Below are 26,177 nucleotides of genomic sequence, written 5' to 3' on the forward strand. Positions count from 1 at the left end.
GGACTGAAAAACGTATAGCCTAGACATGAAATCTGATTGCTACAACTCAGGACAAGAGTTCTCAGGACAATTTGTCCCTGGGGGTCTTCTTGATAGCTGCATTCTGTTACTGTTTTTAACACACTCTCTTTTTAACACCCTTTTTCTTTGAGGGAATCCCTGTTGCTATCTTACCGGTCGTTCCATCTATACAAGAGATCCAGCAAAACCTCATTACTTGGTAGTGACAGCTAGTTATCAAGCCAGCTAGTTAGCGCTAACTGAGGTTTATGTAACGACTCAGTCAGAACATGACAGTTGATTAAGTTCATTACCTTACTGTGCTAGGTAGTTAGCTAACCAGCTTATTACTGTGCTAGTTAGCTAGCATACAAGTCATTAAGCCATTGTGACTGTGCATCGATCAAAAAATATATAAACAGATGACTATCATTTTTTTTTATATTTTATCTGTTAAGAAATCTCTGAAGTTCTCACGCTAATTTACTAGCAAACCATTATGACTTCCTAAGCATGAGAGGAACTCAGCAGGAGTGTGTTCAAAACAGTATTAAGCTGCAAAGCATATCTTATTTTCATCAAACATGTAAAGCCTGAGTAATGTGGAATTCAGACATGAAAAATAGCAATTAAGAGCAGGAAAATATGAGCTACCAGAAACTTCAAAAACCTCTACAGTTCTACAGAAAAGCCAAAATCAATGTAGCTGTCTAGCCATGTGTTCCCCTGTTGAATTACGTACACTGAGTGTCTAGCCAAATGCCATTTAACCATTCTCATAGGATTGTGGTACAGTAACATGAATGGGAAGAAAGTGTGAAGTAAAAAGAAGAGCCACCTGTGAAAACTGTCAGCCAGCCATTACAGAAATTATGACTCATTTGTCTTGTTACCTTGTATTATTTGTGCTGCTTTACCTTTCTTGTGTCCTCTTTTCATAATGTCTCCTTTTTGTCAAACATTTAAAGCCTTGGTTGCAAGTGGTGTACAAAAAAAGCTTTATATGAGAGAAGGAAATGAGCTACCAGAAATGCCTGACTATATAAAATCCAAAAACAATAAGAACAGAAAAAAGCAGTGCAGTCCTTTTATAGACTTTAAATTGGCTTTAGGTTTATTACAACATCAGACACTTGGAGACAGAAAAGCTCCCTGCAGATTCCAGATGTTTCTCTGGCTCCATTTGTGGCGTCACTGTTGAGTTTATTAGGAAAGTCTAATTGCTGACACTATTGTTTTTATTCTCTGATGGACATTTAGTGATTTACTGCATATTAAATCATACATTTTCCATGACCCTGCTTGTGACAATAGAGAGATAAAGGCCTTTGCCCTATCGCGCTGAGTGGATGCTGTCACCATGATTAAGTGTGGTTCCATAGAGGTAATTATTATTATTACTATGCAACTTTATCATGAGATATGGTCTACGTAAATGCAATTGCATCATCTGATGTGCCTTTTTTTTATCAAAGAGAAGTCAAAGGCAGAACATGTATTAGAACTTATTCAAGGACTGCCAGTATGCATGGCATGGGTCAAGGGACAGGCAGACAGCGATAACACAGGCATGTCCATACTCAAGATCAAGGCAGACAGAGATGACACTTGGAGCAACACTGGGAAACTAGAAGAAGGAAGTGATGGAAGCACATACACACCAGTCACTTTATTAAGAACATATTCTTATATGCTTTTATATTTAATGGCTTGGATTCCACAAGATGTTAGAAAGGTACATATCTGTCAGCTGCACTTTTGTGTGCTCATCCGCCTAAAGGTTAGACATGTGCATTCTGAGATACTTTTCTGCTCACCACGGTTGTAAAGAGATGTTTTTTGAGTTACTATAGACCTCCTGTCATCTTGGCCCAGTCTGGCGATTCTCCTCAGTCCTCTCTCATCTACATTTCCACCCACAGAACTTAGGTTGTTTATCGCAGCATTCCGAGTAAACTCTAGAGACTGTTGTGTGTGAAAATTCCAGGAGATCAGTAGCTTCTGAAATACTCAAACCACAAGTCACTGAGATCCTATTTTCCCCATTCTGATGTTTGATGTAAGCATTAACATGAAGCTCTTGAGCTATAGCTGCATTATTTTATTCACTGTGAAGCTCTTGAGCTATGTTAACATAAAATAATGCGGATATAGCTCTACAGCTTCATGTTTGGATAATTACATGAATGTGCAAGTGAACAGGTGTTCCTAATATAGTGATCAGTGAGTGTATAGGCTTCTCAGAGTTAGTGGTACCAAGGCTCAAGGGCTTGTTGTATGAAACCTTTAATTTTTTGTGTTTATAGAAATACTTTCAGAATGATTTTTTTTTAAAAATCAAAGTAGAGAACCTACCCTATCTCAAGCTGACTCTTTATATAAGGAAACATATTAGAACCCCTGCCAAATTATATCCATAATTTGCTTTTTACTACTTGAAAAATAGTAGCTTCTGTGGTGAAATTTCAGTTAACTGCAAAAGAAAGTTGAGCCATTTTACATTTTTCCCTTCTGGACTGGCTTTTTATGCAAATTTAAAAAACATTTATGCAAAAAAAGGATTAATTGATTAGGAGGTGTGGACAAGGCAGAGTTGTAGAAACCAGATAGTGTTCATAACACCTCTAACAATGGAAAGTTTGGCTAGGAGGATTTTTCTGGAGATTTGGTTGTGAAAACCTGAAAGTCATTTCTAAATGTCAAGGTCGCACACCTATTAACTCTACGCAGCCTTTGCATGCTTGGATTCAAAATGCCAGGCTTAGTTTGATGATTGTAACATACGGGAGCCAGAAGAAGCAGATCACAGTTCATAGTTTCTGTATTTGGGCTTATCTCTGAATCAACTTCCAAAGCTGGAGTTAGAATATGGAAATTGCTTTAGATTCTGCATAAATGCGCTATATCCTGTCTATGTGAAACAACTGTCCTTTTCTGACTGTCTCTATTAACCTTCCCCCATTTCTTCTCTCTCTCTCAGATGGGTGGCAGGTGACTGGGGTGAGTGTTCAGTGACGTGTGGAAAAGGTGCACAACAGCGTGAGGTCGGCTGTGTTTATCAGCTCCAGAACGGCTCGTTCCTCCCCACACGAGAACTCTACTGCCTCGGTGTGAAGCCGGAGAGCATTCAACACTGCGAGGGACGCCACTGTCTCACTGCATGGGATGCCTCTGAGTGGAGCCAGGTTTGAAAATGTCCTTCCGTTTTATGCAGACGCTGTGATGTTGCATACTGAGTTCACTAAAAGCATGTGCATAAGAAGTGCACGACCAGTGTATATGGGAGAAAATACACTGTGATGACAAAGTTTTGGCAAATTTTTAATTAAAATCTCAGATTGTGAGTGTGCTGCTACAACACTCACCTAATAGCCACCAATAGGATGATGGCATAGGATGAAGCAAGCCTCACAGGATAGCTACAAATACAGTACTGACAATGGGGAGACATAATTGAAATGTGGAATTTAAAGGAAGGGTGGATTGTTGAATTGTAGGGTAGAGAGATTTATCACAGTTCTATCATGACAGGGCAAAAAGGGATGTGGCATGGAAAGAATGGAAATGAATTACAGCTTTCATGTATGTACAAATCTGTGCTTCGTCACTGCACACCCAGTAAAGCATTGTGCTGATTGATGACATAAGCCAAAAGCAGTAATTTCTTTTAATTACAGGGGGATCTTCATCATGTAATCTGACATGGTGAACACTTTATTGCATAGTCTGTTATAGAGTTTATTGGGATCATCTCATACATTGTGACAAGTAATAGTCTTAAAAGACAGCTGAAATGGCACAGTCTAAAACTACTTTATACATAGTTTGTGTAGCTCTGGGACCAGGCGTAGAGTGTTGATATGATTTTTTTTCCCATAGCAGCTTAGTGTCATAGCTGGAAAGTTTGGTCCGTGGACTGTCTCTCGACCCAGCAAACAGTGGTTTTGTGGTCAGAGAACACTGGTGAAGGCTAGGCAATGATTAAGAATATAAATAAGAAGAAATGAGCTGTAGTCTCTAACCATGCACCTAACAAGGTTGGTTATGCCTAATAAAGTGGCAACCAGGGATACAGTGTTTAAAACCCCAACAATACTGCTGTACCTAATACACTTGTACCAGCTCTACACACACTCCATTGATAGTGCCTTTCCAATAATGGATGGAGTAGAGGGGGCTGAGAAACTGTACACAGCAACAGATGGGCTAGTCAGTAATTTTATACCAACAAAGTGGCCTGCACTCACCATCCTCTTTATTTGGAACAGCTGTACACTCATGCAATTATCTAATCAGACAATCATGTGGTAGCAGCGCAAAAAAAGATCATGCAGATACATCTTTTTCCAGTTTTCACCCGCCCAGTTTTGGTGAGTCTGTGCCCACTGTAGCCTCAGATTTCTGTTCTTGGATGGCAGGAGTGGAATCTGATGTGGTTTTCTGCTGTTGTAGCCCATCTGCCTCAGGGTTTGGTATTTTGTGCATTCTGAGATGCTTTTATGCTCATCATGGTTGTATAGAGTGGTTATTCGAGTTACTGTAGCCTTCCTGTCAGTTCGAAACCAAGAGATCAGCAGTTTCTGAAACATTGAAACCAGCCTGTCTGGCATCAATAACCATGCCATGGTCAAAGTCACTGAGATCACTTTTTCCCCATTCTGATGTTTGATGTGAACATTAACTGAACCTCTTGACCTGTATCTACATGATTTTTTTGCATTGCACTGCTGCTACATGATTAGCTGATTGGATAATTGCATGAAAGTGCAGGTGTACAGGTGTTCCTATTAAAGTGGACAGTGAGTGTGTATGGTAGCTGTACCTGATCAGGGTATATTATAATGGAATGTCATATAGGAATTTAGGGCTTATATATGACATATGCAACTGTAATGCTTTAGCTTGACCTGTGGAGGGCACTGTGGTAGTTTTTGCTTCTCTCTCTCTTTCACCCTCTGTCTCTCTCTCTCTCTCTCTCCCTCTCCCCTCCCTTTCTAATCTGTGTGTTATCCACTTCATTAAGAAAAGCTTCTTTCATTGGAGAAACTAGTTAATAGGACTCCACAGGGGGTGGCATTTAACAAGTCTGTTTTTTTTCCCCCTCTTTCTTCCTTATTTTCCCTATACTTCTACCTGTTCTTTTCTCTGCTTTCTTTTCCTGTTATCTCTCCCTCCATCCCTCCAGTGTTCATCTAATTGTGGGCGGGGCACCAGGAAAAGGATAGTGACATGCACAAATCCCCAGGGGCTTTGTGACCCTGCCTCCCGTCCCACCCACCAGGAGCCATGTGAAGATTACTCAAAATGCTATGAGTGGAAGACAGGAGACTGGTCCAAGGTATACACACACACACACACACGCACACACACATATATATATATATATATATATATATATATATATATATATATATATATATATATATATATATATATATATGGCCAAAGGTTTGTGGACACCTTGCCATCACACCCATATGTGTACCTTGTCCAAACTATTGCCACAAAGTTGGAAGCACACAATTGTATACGATGTCTTTGTATGCTGTAGCATTAAAATTTCTCTTCAGTGGAAATAAGGGGCCCAAACATGTTCCTGTATGACAGTGCCCCTTTGCACAAAGTGAGGTCCATAAAGACATAGTTTGCCAAGGTTGGAGAAGAAGAACTTGAGTCCTGACCTCAACCCCACTGACATCTGATGCCCTAAATCAGTGCCCAACCTCACTAATGCTCTTGTGGCTAAATGGGCAAATCCCCAAAGCCACATTCCAAAATCTGGTGGAAAGCCTTCCCAGAAGGTTATTATAACAGAAAATAAGGGACTAAATCTGGACTGGGATGGTTGTGATGGTCAGGTGTTCACAAGTACCACATACACACACTCACACATGCAGACACACTGATACTTGCATCTTACTTGCATCTTAATGAAGATTTATTTTACTGAACTGTGTAATAGTGTAGCTATATTAAGCTATTCATCCACCTAAATCTAACGTTACAAGATAGTTAAGCCAAAAGGAAAAACAAAATTTTCATCTTACCCCAGATATAGGCAATCAGCCAAGATTTTTTGGTGTTCTTTATTATTGCAATGAAGATAATGTAGCTATAAGTAATCGAAGCTTAAATCATCTCACACTCACCTTAAGCCACATCGAGATTTTTAGTACTGTTTGTCTTTTCTCTGTATGGCTGTATGATCTAATGTAATGATCAAAATCCCAGTATCTGGTGTCACTCAGAAGAGGATGAGTTTCCTTTTGAGTCTGGTTTAAAGGTTTCTTCTCCATGTCGAGACTTTTTTCCTTGCCATGGTCAACTCTGGCTTGCTCATTAGGGGTCTAAATCTACATCTGGATTTCTGTAAAGCTGTCGTTAAAAGCGTTATACAGATATGTTAGAATTGAATTGAATAAATGTCACATAGAGTTGCTTGTCACAATACTAACAGCACAGGCAGCCATCTTAAATCTGGATCAAATCTGGATTAAAAAAATCACTTTTTTATGCAGCATATGGTTTGGTGCTGCTCCTCGTAAGTATCAGACTCAGGTAGGTGTGAACAAGAGTGTGTACATTAGAAGTGATTTGATTGATAATATAGTTCCAAGTAGTTATCCTCAAGTGGTTAAATAAATATTTTTATATTTACCCACACAATTTTCTTATTGATAGGACATTTGTTAATGTAAGAGCACACATTATACAGTATATGACAAAAGTATCACTATTAAGGGCCAGTGCATTTCCATAAAGCTGACAAATGATGATACAGCAGCATGTCCACTTTATTTTTGCCTTTTCTGTGCATTAGCTGTTGGCCATTTTTATACACACTCTTAGAGCTGGAGTGCTAATCTAAAAACTTTAGCACATCAATAAACGGAGCGCGATTGCTCCTTTGTTTATAGTGATTTTAGTGGCAATAAACAAATTGAATCCCAGGTGTCTAGGCAGCCTGAGCTCTTAACACACAGGCTCTGAAAGCTGAGGCCAGTTTCCAGATTAGATTTACTGTATTTGCATGAGGAGAAAACGCACAGATGGGCATGTAGAGAGCTTTTATTTATACCACTGTTAGTTCAGTTCAGTGATGAGGCTACTTATTCTGTCATCACTGTTGAAGTTAAAGCTACACTGTTTTATGTGGGATGACTGTACTGCTGGTACCTGCCATGACGAAAAGGCCAATTACTAGGGAGGTATTGTTTTTTCTGAACAGTAAACCTTTACAGCATATGCATTTTAAGATTCTTTTTTTTTTTTTTTTGTTTACTAAAAGCTGCCTTTTCTTTCCTAAAGGGTTTTTATCCTGACGTCCTCTGGTACACTCTGGGCTCTGTACATGTTTTACTAGGTTGTATATATTCCTGTTGTGATGCCTTTCCTCTTATTATTCTGCCTGAGTGCTAAAGTAATACCACTCTGGCTTTAGGTGAAATTACTAATGAAAAAACAGAGCTTCACCTATCAATTTCAGCAAACATACTGAAGAGTGGATGTTGAAAAGGCACTGTATAGATGCTTTCATGGGCTCTTATGTGTGAGCTTCCATTCAGGAAGGAAATTGCATAAATAGCAACTAATTTAGGTGTGTCTTTAAATGAGAATGATGCACATGTCTTTTATCCAAAACACTCAAACACACCCTTACATTATTTTAAAATGCTACTAATTAAGTGCAAGACTAACAGAGGGGGAAAAGTTAAATCAAAATGAAGTGATGTTTTTACAATTTAAAAAGAGTCAAAAATAAGTTCCATGTAAAATCTAAATGCTTAATAATTGAAGACATAGGGTCTCATTCAGAGTTGGTGACTTAAGCTCAAACATTATGTGAGTATTTATGTAGGGTAAGTTACGCCTATTTAGAGTTGACTTACGTAGTTGCTAAAGTAGATTTTTATGCAAATCACCTGTGAATAGTTCATGCCTCCAAGGTTGCCTGATTTTAGACAAGAAATCAAATTAGAAAATGTGGACCTAAGAAGGAAATACCTTTTTTTCTTTACTATTAATATTATAAAATGTAACATAAATGCAAGGGACAATTTAAAAATGAAAAATAAAAAAGAATCATATAATATATGAATGAGAAGATGGCAAACATTGAAATAAACATCTAATAGAAGTCTAGTATATTACTAATATATTTCTGCATGAATAGACTTAGTTGTAATTATTACAGTCAATGCACATTTGGTTTAATGTAACAATATGGCTTCTGTTTGGAAGCTTATAAAAATAGCACTTGATCCAGACAACTTAATGTAGCCACGAAATACTAAATCAAGGTTGTGAAATCCTCATATAATATTGTATCACACTTTTAATTTTTGTTTTTTAATTAATAAAATAAGTTATTTGTAAATTCAGTGCATTCTACTGTAAGTGTGATGATAGTTTGAAAGATTAGCTGAAATAATTTGGTCTTCGAGATAAGCAGTGTCTCCAATTTTAATGTCCCTCTGATATCATCTGTGGAAAAAAAATCTGATCTCAGGGAACCCTAGAACAGTGAGGCAGCACCGCTACCTACTGTGCCTCTCTGTGACCTTTATTTAAAATAAAAATCTACAAAGGTGTCATGATTGTGCCACCTGGTCTTGCATAGCAGAGGGGTTGTACAGTAATGATACTCAAGGACAACCGGAATAAAGGCACATACATGGCTTTTTCTCTGCCCCGTCTCTTTCCCCATGTTTCATTGTCAGTGTTGTTCATTTGGTCATTAGTTTTCTTGCTAAAAGCGAAGCATACTGTCATGCCACTAGCACATACAAAATGCATACAGTGTTGATTGAACAGATGTTCACTCATGCAACACAAACCCATCACTTATGCTACACTTCTGGTAGGAATTCAGGGAAACACTTATAACACTTAATAATAATAATAATAATAATAATAATAATAATAATAATAATAAAATCCAATACAGCAGATAATTGGCAATAGTACATTATTTAATGTTCTTATATTTTTGCCTTATTATAGATTTTATCTGCTTCTCCTTTATAACTACAGTTTTTGGAAATGTATGTGACCTTTAATGCAAAGTATTACCAATGTAAAAAAAAAAAAAAATTACCAATGTCATATTTAATTATTTCAGGTTTTTTTTTTTTTTTTTTTAGCATAATCGAGTTTGACTGTTTTGATAAATAACATGTTTTACATGACATACATACTTAGTACTCTGGAGGGTGCAATAAAATAGAGCTGTGTACTGAACATAAGCAAATAAGAGACGTAATTTATAAGGTTTTTAAGTGTGGCGACAGTTTATTGAGAGCACAAGTTACTACTAAGCATTATCTAGCCTGTGCATTTGCAGAAACAGGAAATGTGCAGGCTATTATTACAGAGAAGTAGGTAACACCTACAGTATAAGGTATGTATGCGAAAACACTCAATAAAACACTAATAAGCTGCTAATGTTGCCAAGTAACTGCTACATTCTCTACTTATATAACTAATAATCAAATCAACAAGTTAATATCCATATTGTGTGGGTAGTTATGGAATCAAATATAGGATTTTCTCCATCTCTTACTCAGTTACTGATATAAATCAGTTATTGTGCTCTACTAATGAGTATTGTGTTCTCCAGTAATGAGCTGTTCCACACAACTGTACACCACACTGGTTAAAGCAGCAGCACATTAGTATATGGCTAAGTTTATATTTTGAACTTGATGAAATGTAAGAACAGCCAAGAGCATGTTGATGTTGGATGCAACTTTTCATCACTGCTGCCTGTAGTTACGTAGCCCAGCTTTATTTGGGATAAATATAAGCTTTATGTTTATGTACCAGTGTAAGTTTATGAAGCTTTATTATGGATCAACATTTATAAATGTAACCCTTCATTTATAACCCTTGGAAATTTTCTGTTAAAAAAAAAACAATAAAGTAAGATCAAACCCCATGTTCCTGTCCATGGTAAAGTTTTGAGACATTTCATCACTCTCTGCCTTTGGGAGAGCAGTTTAATATAAACTTTTATGAGCAAAGTTTAGGGCTAAAGGCCAGCAGGAGCCTTGGGCTTGTCCTGCCTGTGGTTACAGCTATACTTTACAAACACAGCTCAGAGTGAGGAAACTCAGAAAATGAGGATTATGTTCCTTCAGTGCTCTGAGCACTGAAGCACGGTTCACTTTTCATCCACAACAGCTGGAGGAGGTGCAGGCAGTGGAGACTAGGTGATCCCCGGCAAGGTCAAGAGGGACAGGGCTCTGGTTTCACATTAAGGTAAAGGCTGTGGTTTCAGGTCAAGGAGGCTGGAGGAGTTTAAGTTAGCATGCTGAGAGCTGGTTCACACTTTGACTGAAATTTGTGTTGGATGGGGATGAGGAAATGGGAAAAGGGAAGTCTGTTTATCTGTCTATTTAGCACTCTGGAAAATGGACCATAGTTGGCTCAGCCTATTGCCGAAGATTTCATTCTTCATTTTGACAAGTATGCCATGGAAAGGGGTGGTAGACTTTGTTTTTTGGTGGTCATAAATTTGGTCACCATACTCCTCTCCACCACTTCCAGATAGTATAGGTCCAGCTCACACTGCATAAAAGTGTCCCTTGCTGCTACTGTTTGATGGAACACTGTTATATTCATTGAAGGACCCAAGCACCATTAGCAGGTAGGGTCCCTTCCTGTGAACAGCCTTATTATAACAATCTTTACATCGCTCTTGTGAATGCAGACAAGTGTGAGAGGGGTCCTTCTCGCTAAAGTCCACCACCAGCTCCTGGATGCTGCTGCATTGTATAAACTGGTTGAATTACCGAAATATTGATAGTGGGGTGCCATTCCTGTAGGTGTATTGGCTATGCTAAATTGCCACTAAGAGTGAATGGGTGTGTGAATGACTGGCTTCCCATCTGAGGTGGTATTCGCACCTCATGCCCAGTGTTTATGGGATAACCTCTATAACAACCATGAAGATGAATGAATGAATGAGTGAGTAAATATTGGTAGTGGGTTGTATGTTTTCTACAATATCCAAAGTTTTATTTAATTGTTCTTTTTTTTTAATTCTTGGAGACATTTGAGGACAATTGCACCTGACATTACTCCACAAATTATCTTAATAAACCCAAGCAGATTATTCTGATCATGGGTTAAGACAAGTTAACCCAAGTCACTAGTCTGAATGACTTGGTGTGGCTCTGCTCACTTTGTGGCATATTGCATGCATTCAGCCCAACTGAGCTATGAAATCTGTTCTCTACTTGGATGATCCTGATTTTTTTGGAATGCCATGTTTGTCCAATTATGTGAAACACATTGTGAGTGCTGGCAACAGATGACAAAATTAGATGCTACATTTGTCAACTGGATGGGAGGTTGAAATTGGTTCAATTCTGCCAGCAAAATTATATCACACCAAAAAGGCTCCTTGTGTTATCTTCCCAATCTGTGCATTGTATACAGCAGCAGTCAGCAATTAAATCTGACTATGGGCTTGTGTTTTTTTTAGTGCTGTTTATTGGGAAACATGGTTTTGTAGGTGTGATGGGTCTGCCACTAGCTTACCATTTTACAGGATTGTAAAACAATTAATATAATCATCTTACCATTACCACAATACCATCAAAAACAATGGCAACAAAAGCCTATTAATATTGTTATAAAGCTCTAAGCATTTTGTTAGACCTGCCAGTGCAACAGTGCAATTTGCATGAATTTGCATGTCATTATCAATTAGGTGGGATCAGAAGAAAGCACACTACAACAATACAATTCAGTTTTAATTGTATAGCACTTTTAACAATAGATATCATCACAAAGCACCTTTACAAAAATCTGGATGTAGGTTTAGATTCCAAATGAGCAAGCAAGAGGCAGTAGTACAAAAGAAATAGTCCCTGAGATGACATGAGGAAGAAACCTTCAGAGGAACCAAAGTTTAAAGGGGAATCATCCTCTTCTGGGTGACCCTGGATTGTTAACCATTATTCTTCTACAGCTGTATACTATAAAATCAGACAGTACTAAGAGTGTTGAAAGGATGTTCAGTATGAGTATATTGTGAATCAGGGTCATAGTATTGACACAGGATGGGCTGTCTGATTACAGCATGCAAATTTACAGTATCGAGGTGAGATTATCCACTGAAGCATGGGTGAGACTTGGGCATAAACTGATTTTGGGAAGTGTAAATCTTTAAGGTGTACATGTGTGACTCAATTCAATTCAATTTTATTTGTATAGTGCTTTTAACAATGGACATTGTCACAAAGCAGCTTTACAGAAATATATAAATTCAGGATATAAATTTTAAATTTATGAATTTAACCTTAATGAGCAAACCAGAGGTGACAGTGGCAAGGAAAGACTCCCTTAGACAATATGAGGAAGAAACCTTGAGAGCAACCAGACTCAAAAGGGAACCCATCCTCATCTGGGTGACACCAGGTGGTGCTATTATAAATAGTTCCCTTCTAAACTGTATACTATATGGTCAAAAGTGCAGATGTACAACCACAAAAGTTCATAATAGTTTACACATGAAGTCTATTTTAGAATGTTCATATCAATTGAATTCCAAAGCCATCTTGATGGTTTCTAAGTAGTACCATCCACAGTAATCTCACGTAACTTTAGGCTGTCCATGTGGGGCCATCCTCAACATCAGGATGGATCAGGCAGGTCCGGAGAGCAGAAGGGGTCAGGATCACTAGCATCTCAGGAGTAGCATGTGTAGCTCAACAGAGAGAGAGAGAGAGAGAGAGGGAGAGGGAGAGAGAGATTAAGGTATCAGGTATGCTAATTGTCACCTAATGGTTAAAGAATATGTACATTGTGTGCAGAGTGCAAGCAGAGACTCCGGCAAGATTAACTATGACAGCCTAACTAAAAGTGAGAGCCAGAAGGTAACATAGGCATGAGGGCGCCCTGGGACATAAAGCAGACAGCATCCAAACATCCCAGTTCACCACAACACTCTATGCCCCGAACCCTCCAGATCTGCTCCAAATATTCACAGAAGGCTTGACTAAACAAATATGTTTTCAGCCTAGACTTAAACACTGGGACTAATTAGTGTTCGGGACTTAAACACTGAGACTGTGTTTAAGTCCCAAACACTAATTAGTCCCGAACACTAATTGGAAGGCTGTTCCATAATTGTGGGGCTTTGTAAGAGAAAGCTCTGCCCCTTGTTGTAGCCTTCACTATTTGAGGTACCAACAAGTAACCTGCACCTTTTGATCGAAGTTGGAATGGCGGATCATAAAAGGCCAAAAGTTCACTCAGGTACTGTGGTGCAAGACCATTTTATAATCGATGCGAAATTTGATTGGGAGCCATTGCAGGGTGGATAAGAAAGGGGTGATATGGTCATATCTTCTGATTCTAGTAATAACTCTGGCTGCTGCATTCTGGACTAACTGGAGCTTGTTTATGCACCTACTGGAATATCTAGAGAGTAAGGCATTACAATAATCCAACCTAGAGGTAACAAAAGCATGAACTAGTTTTTCTGCATCATGTAGTGACATTATATTTCTTATCTTAGCAATATTTCCGAGATGAAAGAAGGGTATCCTAGTAATATTATCTACAAGAGCTTCAAATGAAAGTCAATAATCACACCAAAGTCTTTTACTGCAGCACATGATGAAACAGAAAGGCCATCCAGAGATACTATGCAATCAGAAAGCTTACTTCTAGCTGCATGTGGTCCTAGTACAAGTACTTCTGTCATGTCAGAATTAAGTAGAAGGAAGTTAATAAGCATCCAGTGTTTAATGTCCTTTACACATTCCTCAGCTTTATTAAGCTGGTGTCTCTCATCTGGCTTTGCTGAAACATACAACTGTGTGTCATCAGCATAACAGTGGAAGCTAATACCAAGTAGCATATATATATATAAAAAGCAGTGGGCCTAAAACAGAACCTTGCGGAACACCAAACTTTACCTTAGTATGTGTAGAGAAGTCACCATTTACATCTGCAAACTGATAACGATCATTCAGATAAGACCTGAGCCAGGTCTTGAGCCAAGGCTGTTCCCTTAACACCAACAACATTTTCTAGTCTATCAAGGAGAATAGTATGATCACTGGTATAAAAAGCTGCACTAAGGTCAAGCAACACAGGTTAGGAGAGTAGTAGTAAGTGATTTCGCACTTTAAATAGTGCTGTCTCTGTGCTATGATGAGGCCTAAATCCTGACAGATAGATTTCATGTATGCTATTTCTATGTAGGTATGTGCATAACTGCTGTGCTACAATCTTTTCTAGAATCTTGGAGATAAAGGGGAGGTTTACTGTTGGCCTATAGTTGGACACATGACCTTCCACAGCAGCAGAAACAATTCCTCTTAAGGCTTGGCGCTGTTAGCATTTTGGCCGTAGTAGTAGACTTATAGAAATTAGGAAATGTTGATGTGGATTACATATTTGTAAAGCAATTGCAAGTTCCCTCAATTGATTTATTCAAGTCTGGAGCCATAGGGTACAACTCATTGTATGTGACAGTTTCCATTAAATGGAATGAATATAATTTCGCATGCAAAACTTCATTGTCAAAAGCAAATGTAAGCAGGCCAATACGTCAGATAAAGAGAAAATTAACACAGCAGATCAAACAATCTTATAAGGACATCCAGATTTGCCCCAGGGGCCACTGTTTGCCAACCCCACTATAGTACAATACTTGCTGTTTAATGCACAACATTTGTACAGGATTTCTTACCATTCTTGGGTTCACCCTAACTAAAAGCTCTGAGAAGTTGAAAGCAGTAGTGTATCCCACAAGTCCAGTGCTCTACCTTTCAAAATTGAACCTCGGGTTCAGACTTGGCTTTGATCAGTGGAATGGACATTTTATAGAAAGATTTGGTGCCACTGTGCCATGCCACTTCTGCTTATAAATGCATTTAAAAGTATGACTATGCTCTACACTCACACACTGCAAGCTTTCAGCTGGATCACTTGAGTCTCACTTTTCCTTGTATGTATTTATATCAGTGGAGAGAGAGAGACACACACAGCATGCTGATTTGATTTTGACTAGTCCATTGTGGCTTGTAAAAGTGAAACATTGTGTGGTGAAGAATGAGGCTTGTGTGGGGACATACACATTTAAAACTGTATTTGTTCAGATTATGCAAAGTATATGTCACCACTCAAATTAACAATCTGTGTTTGTAGAGTATCCTCTGCAGTTTGGCTATGCAAGTCACTATTATCCATACTGGACTCTGTGGAGTTCGTTATTATCCATATGTGCAGAGAAGATCATTTGTGTTCAAGACCTTGCAGTCGTTGTAACTTCTGATAGGGATACATCAATACTAATACTGGTATTAGGTATTGGTCAAATACCATGCTGATTTGCTCATACTTGCACTCTTTTTAAAAAATGCTCAAACATACCAACATGTGATACTATGTGATGTAAGCCTCTAGTGTAGGTTTCTGCTCTAATGAACAGCGATCTGGACATACTCCAGACTGCCAACTGTGCTCTGCAAAAATATCAAGAGGAGCTACTACAGTAGCTTCCTCTGTATCTTTATCGACCTGATAAAACATCGTTATGGCATTTTAACAATATCTTTAATAGAGATCACAAGGGCAGCTGATCTGAGCATGCAGAGCAGTATCAGCAAGCATGGTCAATAAAAATGAGCAAAGGTACCATGAATTGTGTGCACACAAAGGTACACTATACAGCCAGTAGTATGTGGACCCCTGACCATCACAACCAGATGTGCTTAATCTTTTGGAAATCCCTTTCCAAAACCATGGGCATTAATATGGAGCTGGTCCCCCTTTGCTGCTATAGCAGCGTCCACTCTTCTGGGAAGTCTTATCTGTAGATTTTGGAACTGTGGGGATTTGTGACCATTCAGCCATAAGAGCATTAGTTAGGTTGGACAATGATGTTGGATAAGAAGACCTAGGGCTCATGTCAGCATTCCAATTCATCCCAGAAGTGTTCATTGGGTTGAGATCAGGGCTCTGTGCAGGCCTTCTTCCACAGCAAAATCAGCAAACCATGTCTTTATTGATCTTGATTTCTGCACAGGGGCATTGTCATGCTGGACCAGATTTGGGCTAGGCTTCTTAGTTCCAGTGAAGAGACTCCATAATGCTAGAGCATACAAAGACCTTCTAAACAATTCTGTGCTTCAACTTTGTGGCAACAGTTTGAGGAAGGCCCACTTATGGGTGGGATATTTTGGCCCTATAGTGTATTTACAAGCATGGAGCAATGAACCAAATACTTAAAGAAACTGTCACGTGAGAGCGCATCAGTTCTATGAGCACTGAGCACTGAGACATGCTCTCTTCCTTCCTCCTCACTTGCCAGGGTCTACAATTTGCTTGCGAGTCAATGTGCAAATCACACCATCTTGTGCCCTTTTTTAATGACCATGCTCCCTCATACAGCTCTCTGCTCCCGGGTCAGCCACAGTAGCACTCTCTATTAAAGATATGGCTGTTTAATTGCCATAATATCTTAACCCTGAAACTCAGCATGATAGGTTCATTGCTAGCAGCACACAGCAGAAACAACATAAACAGAACTAAATAAAAATTAGCATGTTACTCAAGTTCGATATCAATATCAAAGAGTACTAAAAACTGAGATGACATGAGAAAGAAACCTTCAGTGAAACTAGACTCTAAAGGGAACATCCTCTTCTAAGTGTCATTGGATAGTTGGATTATTAACCATTATTCTTCTACAACTGTATACTATACAGTACTAAGTGTGATGCCAGCATGTTCTGTGTGAATATATTATGAATTAGGGTTTTGTTATTAGCAAAGGGCAGGCTTTATGATTACAGCAGCAGTTCTTTGAAGTTTGCAGTATCCAGGTGCAATTATCCACTGAAGCTAGGGTGAGACTTGAGCATTGATTGTTGTTGGGAAGTGCAAACCTTTAGGATATCTTTAGGGACCATCAATAGCAGTAGAAACAATGCTGTTAGCTCTAGTAGTATTCTTATAGAAATGAGGTAATGTTGATCCAGTTCAAACATATTCATAATGCAATTGCAAGGTCTAAAATGTGAAGAAGGTGGCAAGTTTAAATGACTCAATGCCCAAACATTAATAGTGAGATATGGCAATAATGTCCTGGCTTACGAATGTTAAGACGTTGTAACTAATTAAACATAAGTAATTATAAAGTTCCAGATTTTGTACTGGAGTGTGCTTGGTTAACCAGCTGCCATGTTGCTTAAAAATTATGTTAATTGCATATTTTTCTATCGTCTTCTACATATTTCTCTGTTTATCAGACTCAGATTGGTGGTCTGGCTTTCCATCTGAAACCAGTTAAAGTTCTGCATTAGTGAGGTGAAACTGTTTGATGTTTGAACCTTAATTTCAAAGTTATGTAATTCTATGGATAAAATATTCACATGGATAAATGTAAATGGCTGTGTTTGGATATCGTCATAATTGGGTCTGCAATTTTTTTTTTTAAATATCTGATCGACATAATATATTAAGAGTCAGTCCTGAATCCCTAGTCCCTAACTGTTTTTCAGCTCATGAATAAATTCAGTTTAATCAATGGGCTTTTAACATTTTTATAGTCTTCACTATGTTTGTTTCAACTCTCTAAGGTCACAGTGTGCGATTTTGTTGGATGGGGAATGGATATTTAATTGACAAAATTAATTAGCCTGCAGTTTAAGGTCCTCAGCGAATTTTTAATGCATTTGTAAAAAAAAGCCAACAAACCCTATTGGATCAAAATTTAATTGGCTTATTATGCATTAATTGCTCTTCTTTGTTTAGATCTGCCAAGATGTAAGATTAATGGAATCTGTTCCAGGTCTGTGGATGTGCATGTTTATTAGAATGTACTGGAACAAGCTGATTGAGTTTAGCTAATTTGTTGCCTGTGGATAAAGCTTCATTCAAGAGTTGGTTGAGCGTGAGCCCGACAAGCACACTCATTCTGACATTTCAGAACCTGTGTCTCTCATTGGAATACAATTGCTACATACATAGAGGTGCCTATGGTTTATTCATAGCATTTATTTTTACCCTCTTGCCCAAACTTTATGGGAGATACACTATATAGCAAAAAGTATGTGAACACCTGAACATAACACCCATATGTGGACTTTCTCCAAACTGTTGCCACACAGTTGGAAGTACACAATTGTCGAGAATGTCTTTGTATGTTGTAGCTCTATGATTTACTTTCACTGGAACTGAGGGACCCAAAACTGTTCCAGCATGACAATGTCCCCGTGCACAAGTGAGGTCCATAAAGTCATGGTTTGCCAAAGTTGTTATGGAAGAACTTGAGGGGCCTACACAGAGCCCTGACCTTAACCCCACTGAACATCTTAGGGATGAACTGGAACACCGACTGCACCCCAGGCTTCCTTGTCCAATTTCTGTGCCTGACCTCACTCATGCTCTTGTGGCTGAATGAGCAAATCCCGACAACCATGCTCCAAAATCTAGTGGAAAAACTTCTCAGAAGAATGGAGGTTATTATAACAGCAAAAGGGGAACTAATTCTAGCATGGGATGTTCAGAAAGTACATATTGGTGTGATGGTCAGGCCATCTTTTGGCCTTATAGTGTACGTCAGGGGCTATAAAGTCTTATAGCTGTGTATAGGATGTATGGTATAGGGTTATTGCTATGCAAGCTTTCTGGCTACCATTCTAGCTTCCAGGGCTGTGGATCATTAATGGGTGTTAATAGCGGCCCCCTGGTGGAGAAGACAAAATGGTATTAATGCCTGAAAAGCATGGAAAAAGCAATGAAACAATACAAAAGCTATTTTGTACTTTGTATTGTTTTGCAGTTGTGGTCTCAAATATTCTAGTTTTAGAAGCTACAGTCCATTGGTGTCTGGGAAAAAAATATATATATGTTAAAAAAAAAAAAAAATATATATATATATATATATATATATATATATATATATATATATATATTACATACATATATATATATATATATATATACACACACACATACACACATATATACACACACACGTATAAAAAAACCTTCACTTCATTTTATTCTTACCACAATACTTTTGAATGCTTGAGTCTGATTGGTCAGATGCCATTGATTAATTTTCTGTTGCAGCACATCTCTGGTAGTAGTTCTGAAGACAGTATGTATCTTCTTATACATTATCATTTCTACAGTAACAGCTTACACAGGGAGTTGTAGGGTAAATGTGTGTGATCATTTATATGGTGTGTAATTGCTGATATGGTGAAGTTTTCTATGAGGAGATGTTTATTTAGCATTTATGGAAGGAGTCTCCAATGTCATTGCTTTGTAAAGGTCAGAGGTAAAGCTGTAATTTTAAGTTTTCTGACACAGGACAGCCTACAGGAGGGAGTGCTTTGACTTGATTCTCGGTAAAATGACAAATTATGATAATTGGGATGCATACCAGCCCTAAGAATGTATCAGTCATAAGTTTTTCCACATACACCAGCTTTTTTCCCCACATAATTCAGCTCACAGGCCACATTACATTAGGTAGCTAATTGTAAACAGGGAAATGAATTCTGACAAATATATTGTTAATTAAAGCAGTACTCCTGACACCTTACATTTGTAGACATATTCCAACAAACGAATGATGGAACTGCATTTTTTAAAAGTACCAGCCTTCACACGTGGTCAAGATAAGGTCCGTTGGAACAGAGATTCCCGACCAACAGGCTGTGGGTTGTTTGGTACCACACCACAACCAGGCACTGAGGGCATGGACAGATCATTACTATCTTCACTTCAATGATAACTGAAGTTTATTTCATTTTAAAGTGGCCATCCAGTGCAGTCAGAACTGCATTAATTGTAAGCTTTTAATAGAAGGTGTTGTATCTAGCTTCATAGCTAACGCTGTTTTATTGGTAACCTGTCTTTATTCCAGTGCTCATCATCCTGTGGGCGGGGGCTTCAGTCCCGCGTAGTCCAGTGCATGCACAGAGTAACGGGTCGTCATGGCAGCGACTGTCCCACAGTCCTAAAGCCACCAGCATATAGGCAGTGTCATCAGGGGGCATGCAATGAAAAAGTTAATGTCAACACCATAACTTCACCAAGACTGGGTAAGAAAACTATTTCCTACATTTTCTGTAGTCATATGAGTAAAAATCAGATTCCACCCACTTTAACCCATTTCTGAAAAATTTCAGGTATACTGAAAAGTAAATGCATATTTATATATATTTTTTCCTTTCAAAAATTATGGGGGTTGTAAACATTTACTTTCAACCATATACCCCTCACCAGGCAGAGACCTTAGCATCTGAAGAATATTTATAAAATGTATCTGATCCTGTTTCATTTTGTCAGACAGCAAGAAGACAGATAACATCAGACTGCCAGATCAGAACATAAATCAATGTGGTCCAGGGTTTAGCTTAATTGCTGATTAGATGATAAATATGGTTAGTCCATGTAACGTGTTGGTAGTCTTTAAAAAAAAAAAAAAGAAAGGAGAAGGAGGCTCAAAGCGGTGAAGGTCATTCACTGCTCTGTGAGATGTTTTCCTTAGATTGGAGACATAAGGGGGAGAGAGTGCGAGAGAGGAGAAAGATATGGTCTTAGAGAAATGCTCTAACAAACCTAAGGGATACAAATGTTTCTTTTTGAGTTGTAACACTTTATAAAACCATAATCTTTATTTCAACAAACTGTCCGATGACTGTCCTCAACCAGTCTATCAACAAATTTTAAACAACTTGAGCAAAACATTTCTTTACTGTTATTGGAAAATAATCAACTTCAGGGTGGTAACAATAACTCCACTTCACACTGATTATATTTTATTCCTTGCATAATCAATGCACGTGTATTTCTCTAACATTTAAAAAAAACATCAATTAAATATGAATTTCTTGGTTAAAATTACTTTCTGGTTGTGACGTGACTGATAGGTTTATGTTAATGCGCTTGTTCTAATGAGTTATACACAGGGACTTGTAGGGCAGATGCTCCACATAACATATTATTAATCTAAGATTAATAATAAACAGATTTTTAAAACATTGTTTTTGTTTAATAAAGAAAAGCATATGCTTGTTAATTTATGGACAATTTTTTTGAAGGAGTCTCGATTGTCTGCGTTTTGTAACAGGCCAGTGCTTTGTAAAGATTCCCAGAACATGAAACTCTTCAGGAAAGAGCACTTTACGCTTTCAGGTTTCTCAGTAAAATAACAAGTTGTGTTTTTTTGAGTGAGAGCGAGAAAATGGGTGTGTGTGTGTGTGTGTGTGTGTGTGTGAGAGAGAGAGAGAGAGAGAAAGAGAGAGAGAGAGAGAATAAGAGGTGAGGAAACAATTGTTTACCATTGCTGTAACGTAACTTTTCTCACAGATATTCCGCAACATAAAATCCAACTATAAACTTTTAAAATGTGGTGGTAAAATGTGTGTTAATAAATTAAACATTGTAATTGTTGGCAAAAAATTGCTGTGGTGTAATCGGAATAACATACTGTGGACCATACTTAGTTATGGGAGGTTTAATGTAAAGAGTTAGCAGGCATAATATAATATTTTCTGAAACCACTTGTCCTGTCCTTGTATTCTTTCCAACAGCGGCACTGACGTATAAGTGCACGGGAGATCAGTGGACGGTGTACTGTCGGGTGATTCGGGAGAAGAACCTGTGCCAGGACATGCGCTGGTACCAACGCTGCTGCCAAACCTGCAGAGACTTTTACGCCAGCACAATGTCCCACGAAAGTTAATGAGCCTGGCACTTCTTGCCACGTAGCAGCTTTTTTATTTTTATGTCCTCTTTTCGTACTGTCATAAGTGACACTGTGTATATTGTTATTAAGGATTATTGGATTTTAAAGCAGTAACCGGGAAATTGATGCACATGCCAGATCTTTCAGATGAGATGTTAAAACGTTTAAGGTTTTGACTTTAAAATGGTGCAAAAGGTCTATGACTTTTTTAATTGTTTTGCTGTAAACCAAAGTTTAACATAAGAGAACATAGGAGGCCATTGGAGATGACTTCTTGAACATAGCAGCTTGGCTGTTGTACAGTAAGCTGACCATTTAGGAAAGGCTTACATTGCTTTCTAAAAGCCACTGGTTGGCCAGTAATCCCAGAACTGAGCAACGGGACATTATTGACATTTTGATATCCTAATCACATATTCATTTTCTTATCTCTTATTTCTTCCAGATTTCTTAGAGAAGTCCATTAAGTGCCTTAACGAGATTATATGATCCAGAATGCCATGGTTTATGGGGCCAGTTGTACCCCATGAGCTATGACACAAGCCATGGTTGTCTTAAGTAAGATCATCTATAACTGCTAAATAGGTCATAGCTAAGACTGATTTTGAGAGAGGACTTTACACTTATTAAAGAGGATTAAGAGCAACTAATTCTAGCCTTATCTGTGTACATTAATGTGAAAAGATACTAAGCAAAATTACTAGTGCTACACACATACAGAGGTGGCAACAGATTTGAGCCCTCGATGCGGCAATATGGGAAACACCTGAAAGCTACACTTTTCTGCTTTTTCAGAAAAAGAAATCGACAGGCCAAATATGAATAAAATTCAGCAGACAGTTTACTGAAATGGAAAAGACTGAAGGTAAAAGACATGCTCTTGCTTATGGTAGTGGTCACTTACTTTTTTTGCACCAACTTTATCTAGGTGAAGTTTGACTGGCGATTTCACAAGCCTCTGTCTTGTGAGCCAATAGAAACCAAGTGGTCAGTAATAAAATGGAGGAGCTTCTTATTCTTACATAGCAAATCACACCAGACCTTTGCCTCATGGTTTGCCGCACTCATCAACCAATATACTCTTTTTGTGGTAAAATTCTGGTTTTTTTTTCCTCTTGCTGGATTGTTCTTGTTAGCAATGTTGGCACTTCTGCACATAAATACACTACAGGCTACCTAAAGCTCATTTGCTAAATCCTGCAACCAAACTAGGACTGCAGGATTGCACATGCACCATTTGGAACACCAAAACAAGTGTTCAACTAAGACCAGTCATAGTAGAGACTCTAGAGGGAGTTAGGACTCGAAGTTTTTTTGAAACATTGCTAGGTTTTGACACATAGGATGTGTGAGTATTGGACAATTCATATAGACCACATGTTCCCAACCCTGGTCCTGGAGTATCCTTTCTCCTGCGCATTTTACTGTTGTTCTTGCACTAACACACCTGGTGAGCTCATTAATAGTCCTTCCAGAGTTGAAGTAGGTGTGTTAGAGCAGGGGAAACACTTAAATGTGCAAAACATGGTTTGGTGACTAAATTTAATGTTTTTAGAATTTTATTTACACCAGATAACACCAGTAGAAACTGTTCTTTTGTTGACATTAATTCTACTTTACCCAGTTTTCTCATTAGTACAAAGCAGGTAATGTTAAAGGTTAATATTGAAAGATTAAGATCAGTCTTCTAATGACTAGGCCAATTCCTTTCCCATCTTTTTTTTTTCAATATTTTTTTCATTGTCAGTAAATTTGGTCAAACACCCCATTCCACTCTTTCCATGGCTACAGGATTAACACAGATTTATTTAACTATATTCGTACTTATTTTTCCAACTTAAGGGTTTGTCACCCTAAAACATTAATTTCAACATATTTTCCTTTTGTGTTTCATTGTTTCACAGTTTTAGTAAGTACTGTTAATGTTTGATATATTTCAATAAGAACATTGCACATGTGTTTACATATGTAAGAAAAGTGGATGTTTGACTAGCATACATTTACATACTAGCATAGATTTTCATATTTCCAGGAGTCATGTTCAACACAAAGTTATGTTATTTACAATGAAAATCATTGGACACATTATTAAACAAAATGACCAGGTTTTATCTTTCAGTAACTCCTGATGACACCATCAGTAAAGTCTTTATAACTGGTTATAGGCTCACATGCAGCTGCATTACTTTGGATCACAGGTGTAAAATGTGAACTTTCCAAGTTTTTACACTACATAAAAGTCCCTCTGTGTAGGTAGGTGTGTGTGTGTGTGTGTCGTTTTTTTTTTGTTGTTGTTTGTTTTTTTTTCTTCAAGATACCTTGGCCCCTGTTTTCTCAGGCAGTGCAGGGTTCATTTGGTGCTAGACAAATTTCACTACTGTGGAATTCAACAGTTTTTTTTGTCCTGTTTTTCTCATGATTGTTCTTCCATAGGTCTTTTCTGACACATATGTTTTGTGATGATTATTTAATACTAAAATGTAGCTGCCTTACTATTTCAGAGACTTCAGCCTATTGGTGAAAATTGCTTCATTTACTGCTATGGTGCAGATATGCGTATATATTCCAGTACTGTATGTCTTTAGTTGCACATGATTGGTACATAATCTGCATTTTTGATGGTGCTGATTTGATTACAACTGTTTAAATAGTTATACAAAAATAAATGAATCTTATAACACACTGAGCTTATGTTTTACATTTCGTGAGGCACTGACTGAATCCATATTCTCCTTTAGAAACATCAAAAAAAAAGTCACTGTAGGTATTGACTCTGTCTATATTTAAAGGAATATTTCAGACAAATATAACTGAGACATTTTCCCAGTTATCCCAAATGTAATCAATCATCCATGACATGTTTGGGGTGTGACATTTTATTCTTTAATTTTGCACTGGTGCTACAAGACTGATGGAAATCTATCTTTTCCATAATTATTTGCTTCTTCTTTTAAAGAATGTCATACAGACTTGCTGATGTGGTTTAGGACCCAGTATAACTTGCTGTAATCTATTAAAAAAAGCTGTGTAGCTGAACACTGTAACATTATAGTCAGAACAATCTTGTGCAATCACAATCACTTTTTTCTTGGTGTAATTTGGTGTCCTTCCACTCCCCAGGTGCCAGTTCCCAATATTTGAAATTGGAATTGTGACAGAAAGCCTACGTGGTATGTAAGAAATACCAACTAACAAAGTGTCCTGACATAAGAAAATAATGGATGGCAAAAAACACTATTAGTATGCTTCAGTTGGCTATACAGTGCTTACATATGTATCCACCCTCCTTGTTTTATTGTACTGTTACAAGTCTTCTGCAACATGTATCTATCAGCTTTGCACATCTGGATCCTGATAGTTTTGCCTATTCTTCTTGGCAAAAATACTATGTCAGATTGGATGGTGAACATCAATTTTCAAGTCAGATTGAGGTCTGGGCTTTGTCTGGGGTATTCTAGCACATTCTTGGTTTTGAAGCACTCTGGTGTAACTTTGACAGTATGCTTAGTAGACCAGAGAAACTTTTCCACATTTGCTGAATCTCAAACATGCATTTTGGCAAATGGCTTTCTACTTGCCACTCTTCCATAAAGCCAAGTTTTTTGGGGGAAGTGACTGGGCTATGGTTGTCATGTGAATAGCTTCTCCATCTGAGCTATGGATCTCTCCAGCTCCTTCAGAGTTATTCTTGGCCTCTTGGTTGCTTCTCTGATTAATGGCCTCCTTACCTGGTCATTGACCTTTGATGGATAGCCTCCTCTAGGCAGAGTTATGTTTGTGCCATATTCTTTCCATTTTTAACAATGAATTGAATGGTGCTCAATGGGATATTTATTCTAATAACAAACCCAGATTGATGCTTTTCCAGAACTTTGTCCTGGATTTGTTTTGAAAGCTCCTTGGTCTTCATGATGTTATTTGTTTAGGTATGTTCTCTGAGGTCTTTCAGAAACAAGGTACATTTATATTTAGAGCATGTGACACTTCAGTTGCACACAGGTACATCCCATTCAACTAATTATGTGACTGCTGATGTTGCCAGAGCTAATTTAGGCATTTTACTTGCCTTGCCTTTCAATTTCACTTGAAATTGACCATTCATTTTTATGGTTTTTCTTTGTAAATAGTTGTGCAAGCTATATTGATAAGGCAATCGGAATCGAGGCAATCGGAATTGCCTACAGACCAAACAAATGGCGCCTCTTCATTGACAGCTCATCCAGGAGCCTCAAAGCCATTCAGCTCCATAACAGGTACAAGTACCCGCCTGTTACCATGGCTCATTCGATGTACCTGAAAGAGGATTACTGGATGCCTTGAAGTATGAAGAGTATGGCTGGGAGGTCGTCAGAGACTTCACAATCTTTGAAGGTGCTGATGCTACCACTGCACATCAAATTGAGCCTTATGAAACAATTTGTCACAGCTCTAGAACCATCAGGAACCT

The 26,177-nt window shown here is 38.0% G+C and overlaps 1 protein-coding gene across 2 annotated transcripts in view; it reads left to right on the top strand.

Annotated features, from left to right (window-relative positions):
* adamts17 (ADAM metallopeptidase with thrombospondin type 1 motif, 17) overlaps positions 1–24,412 on the top strand; it is a 150,653-nt gene extending 126,241 nt beyond the window's left edge. For both annotated transcript variants that reach the window (XM_034308734.2, XM_034308735.2), the window contains 4 exons: positions 2,981–3,185; positions 5,186–5,338; positions 19,904–20,081; positions 21,576–24,412. In XM_034308734.2, the coding sequence (XP_034164625.2) occupies positions 2,981–3,185; positions 5,186–5,338; positions 19,904–20,081; positions 21,576–21,727 (688 nt within the window). In that variant the 3' untranslated portion in view covers positions 21,728–24,412. The remainder of the gene's footprint in view (positions 1–2,980; positions 3,186–5,185; positions 5,339–19,903; positions 20,082–21,575) is intronic.
* The last annotated feature ends 1,765 nt before the right edge of the window (positions 24,413–26,177 follow it).

This window comes from Pangasianodon hypophthalmus, chromosome 11, assembly GCF_027358585.1.
Source record: "Pangasianodon hypophthalmus isolate fPanHyp1 chromosome 11, fPanHyp1.pri, whole genome shotgun sequence".
Classification (NCBI taxonomy): domain Eukaryota; kingdom Metazoa; phylum Chordata; class Actinopteri; order Siluriformes; family Pangasiidae; genus Pangasianodon; species Pangasianodon hypophthalmus.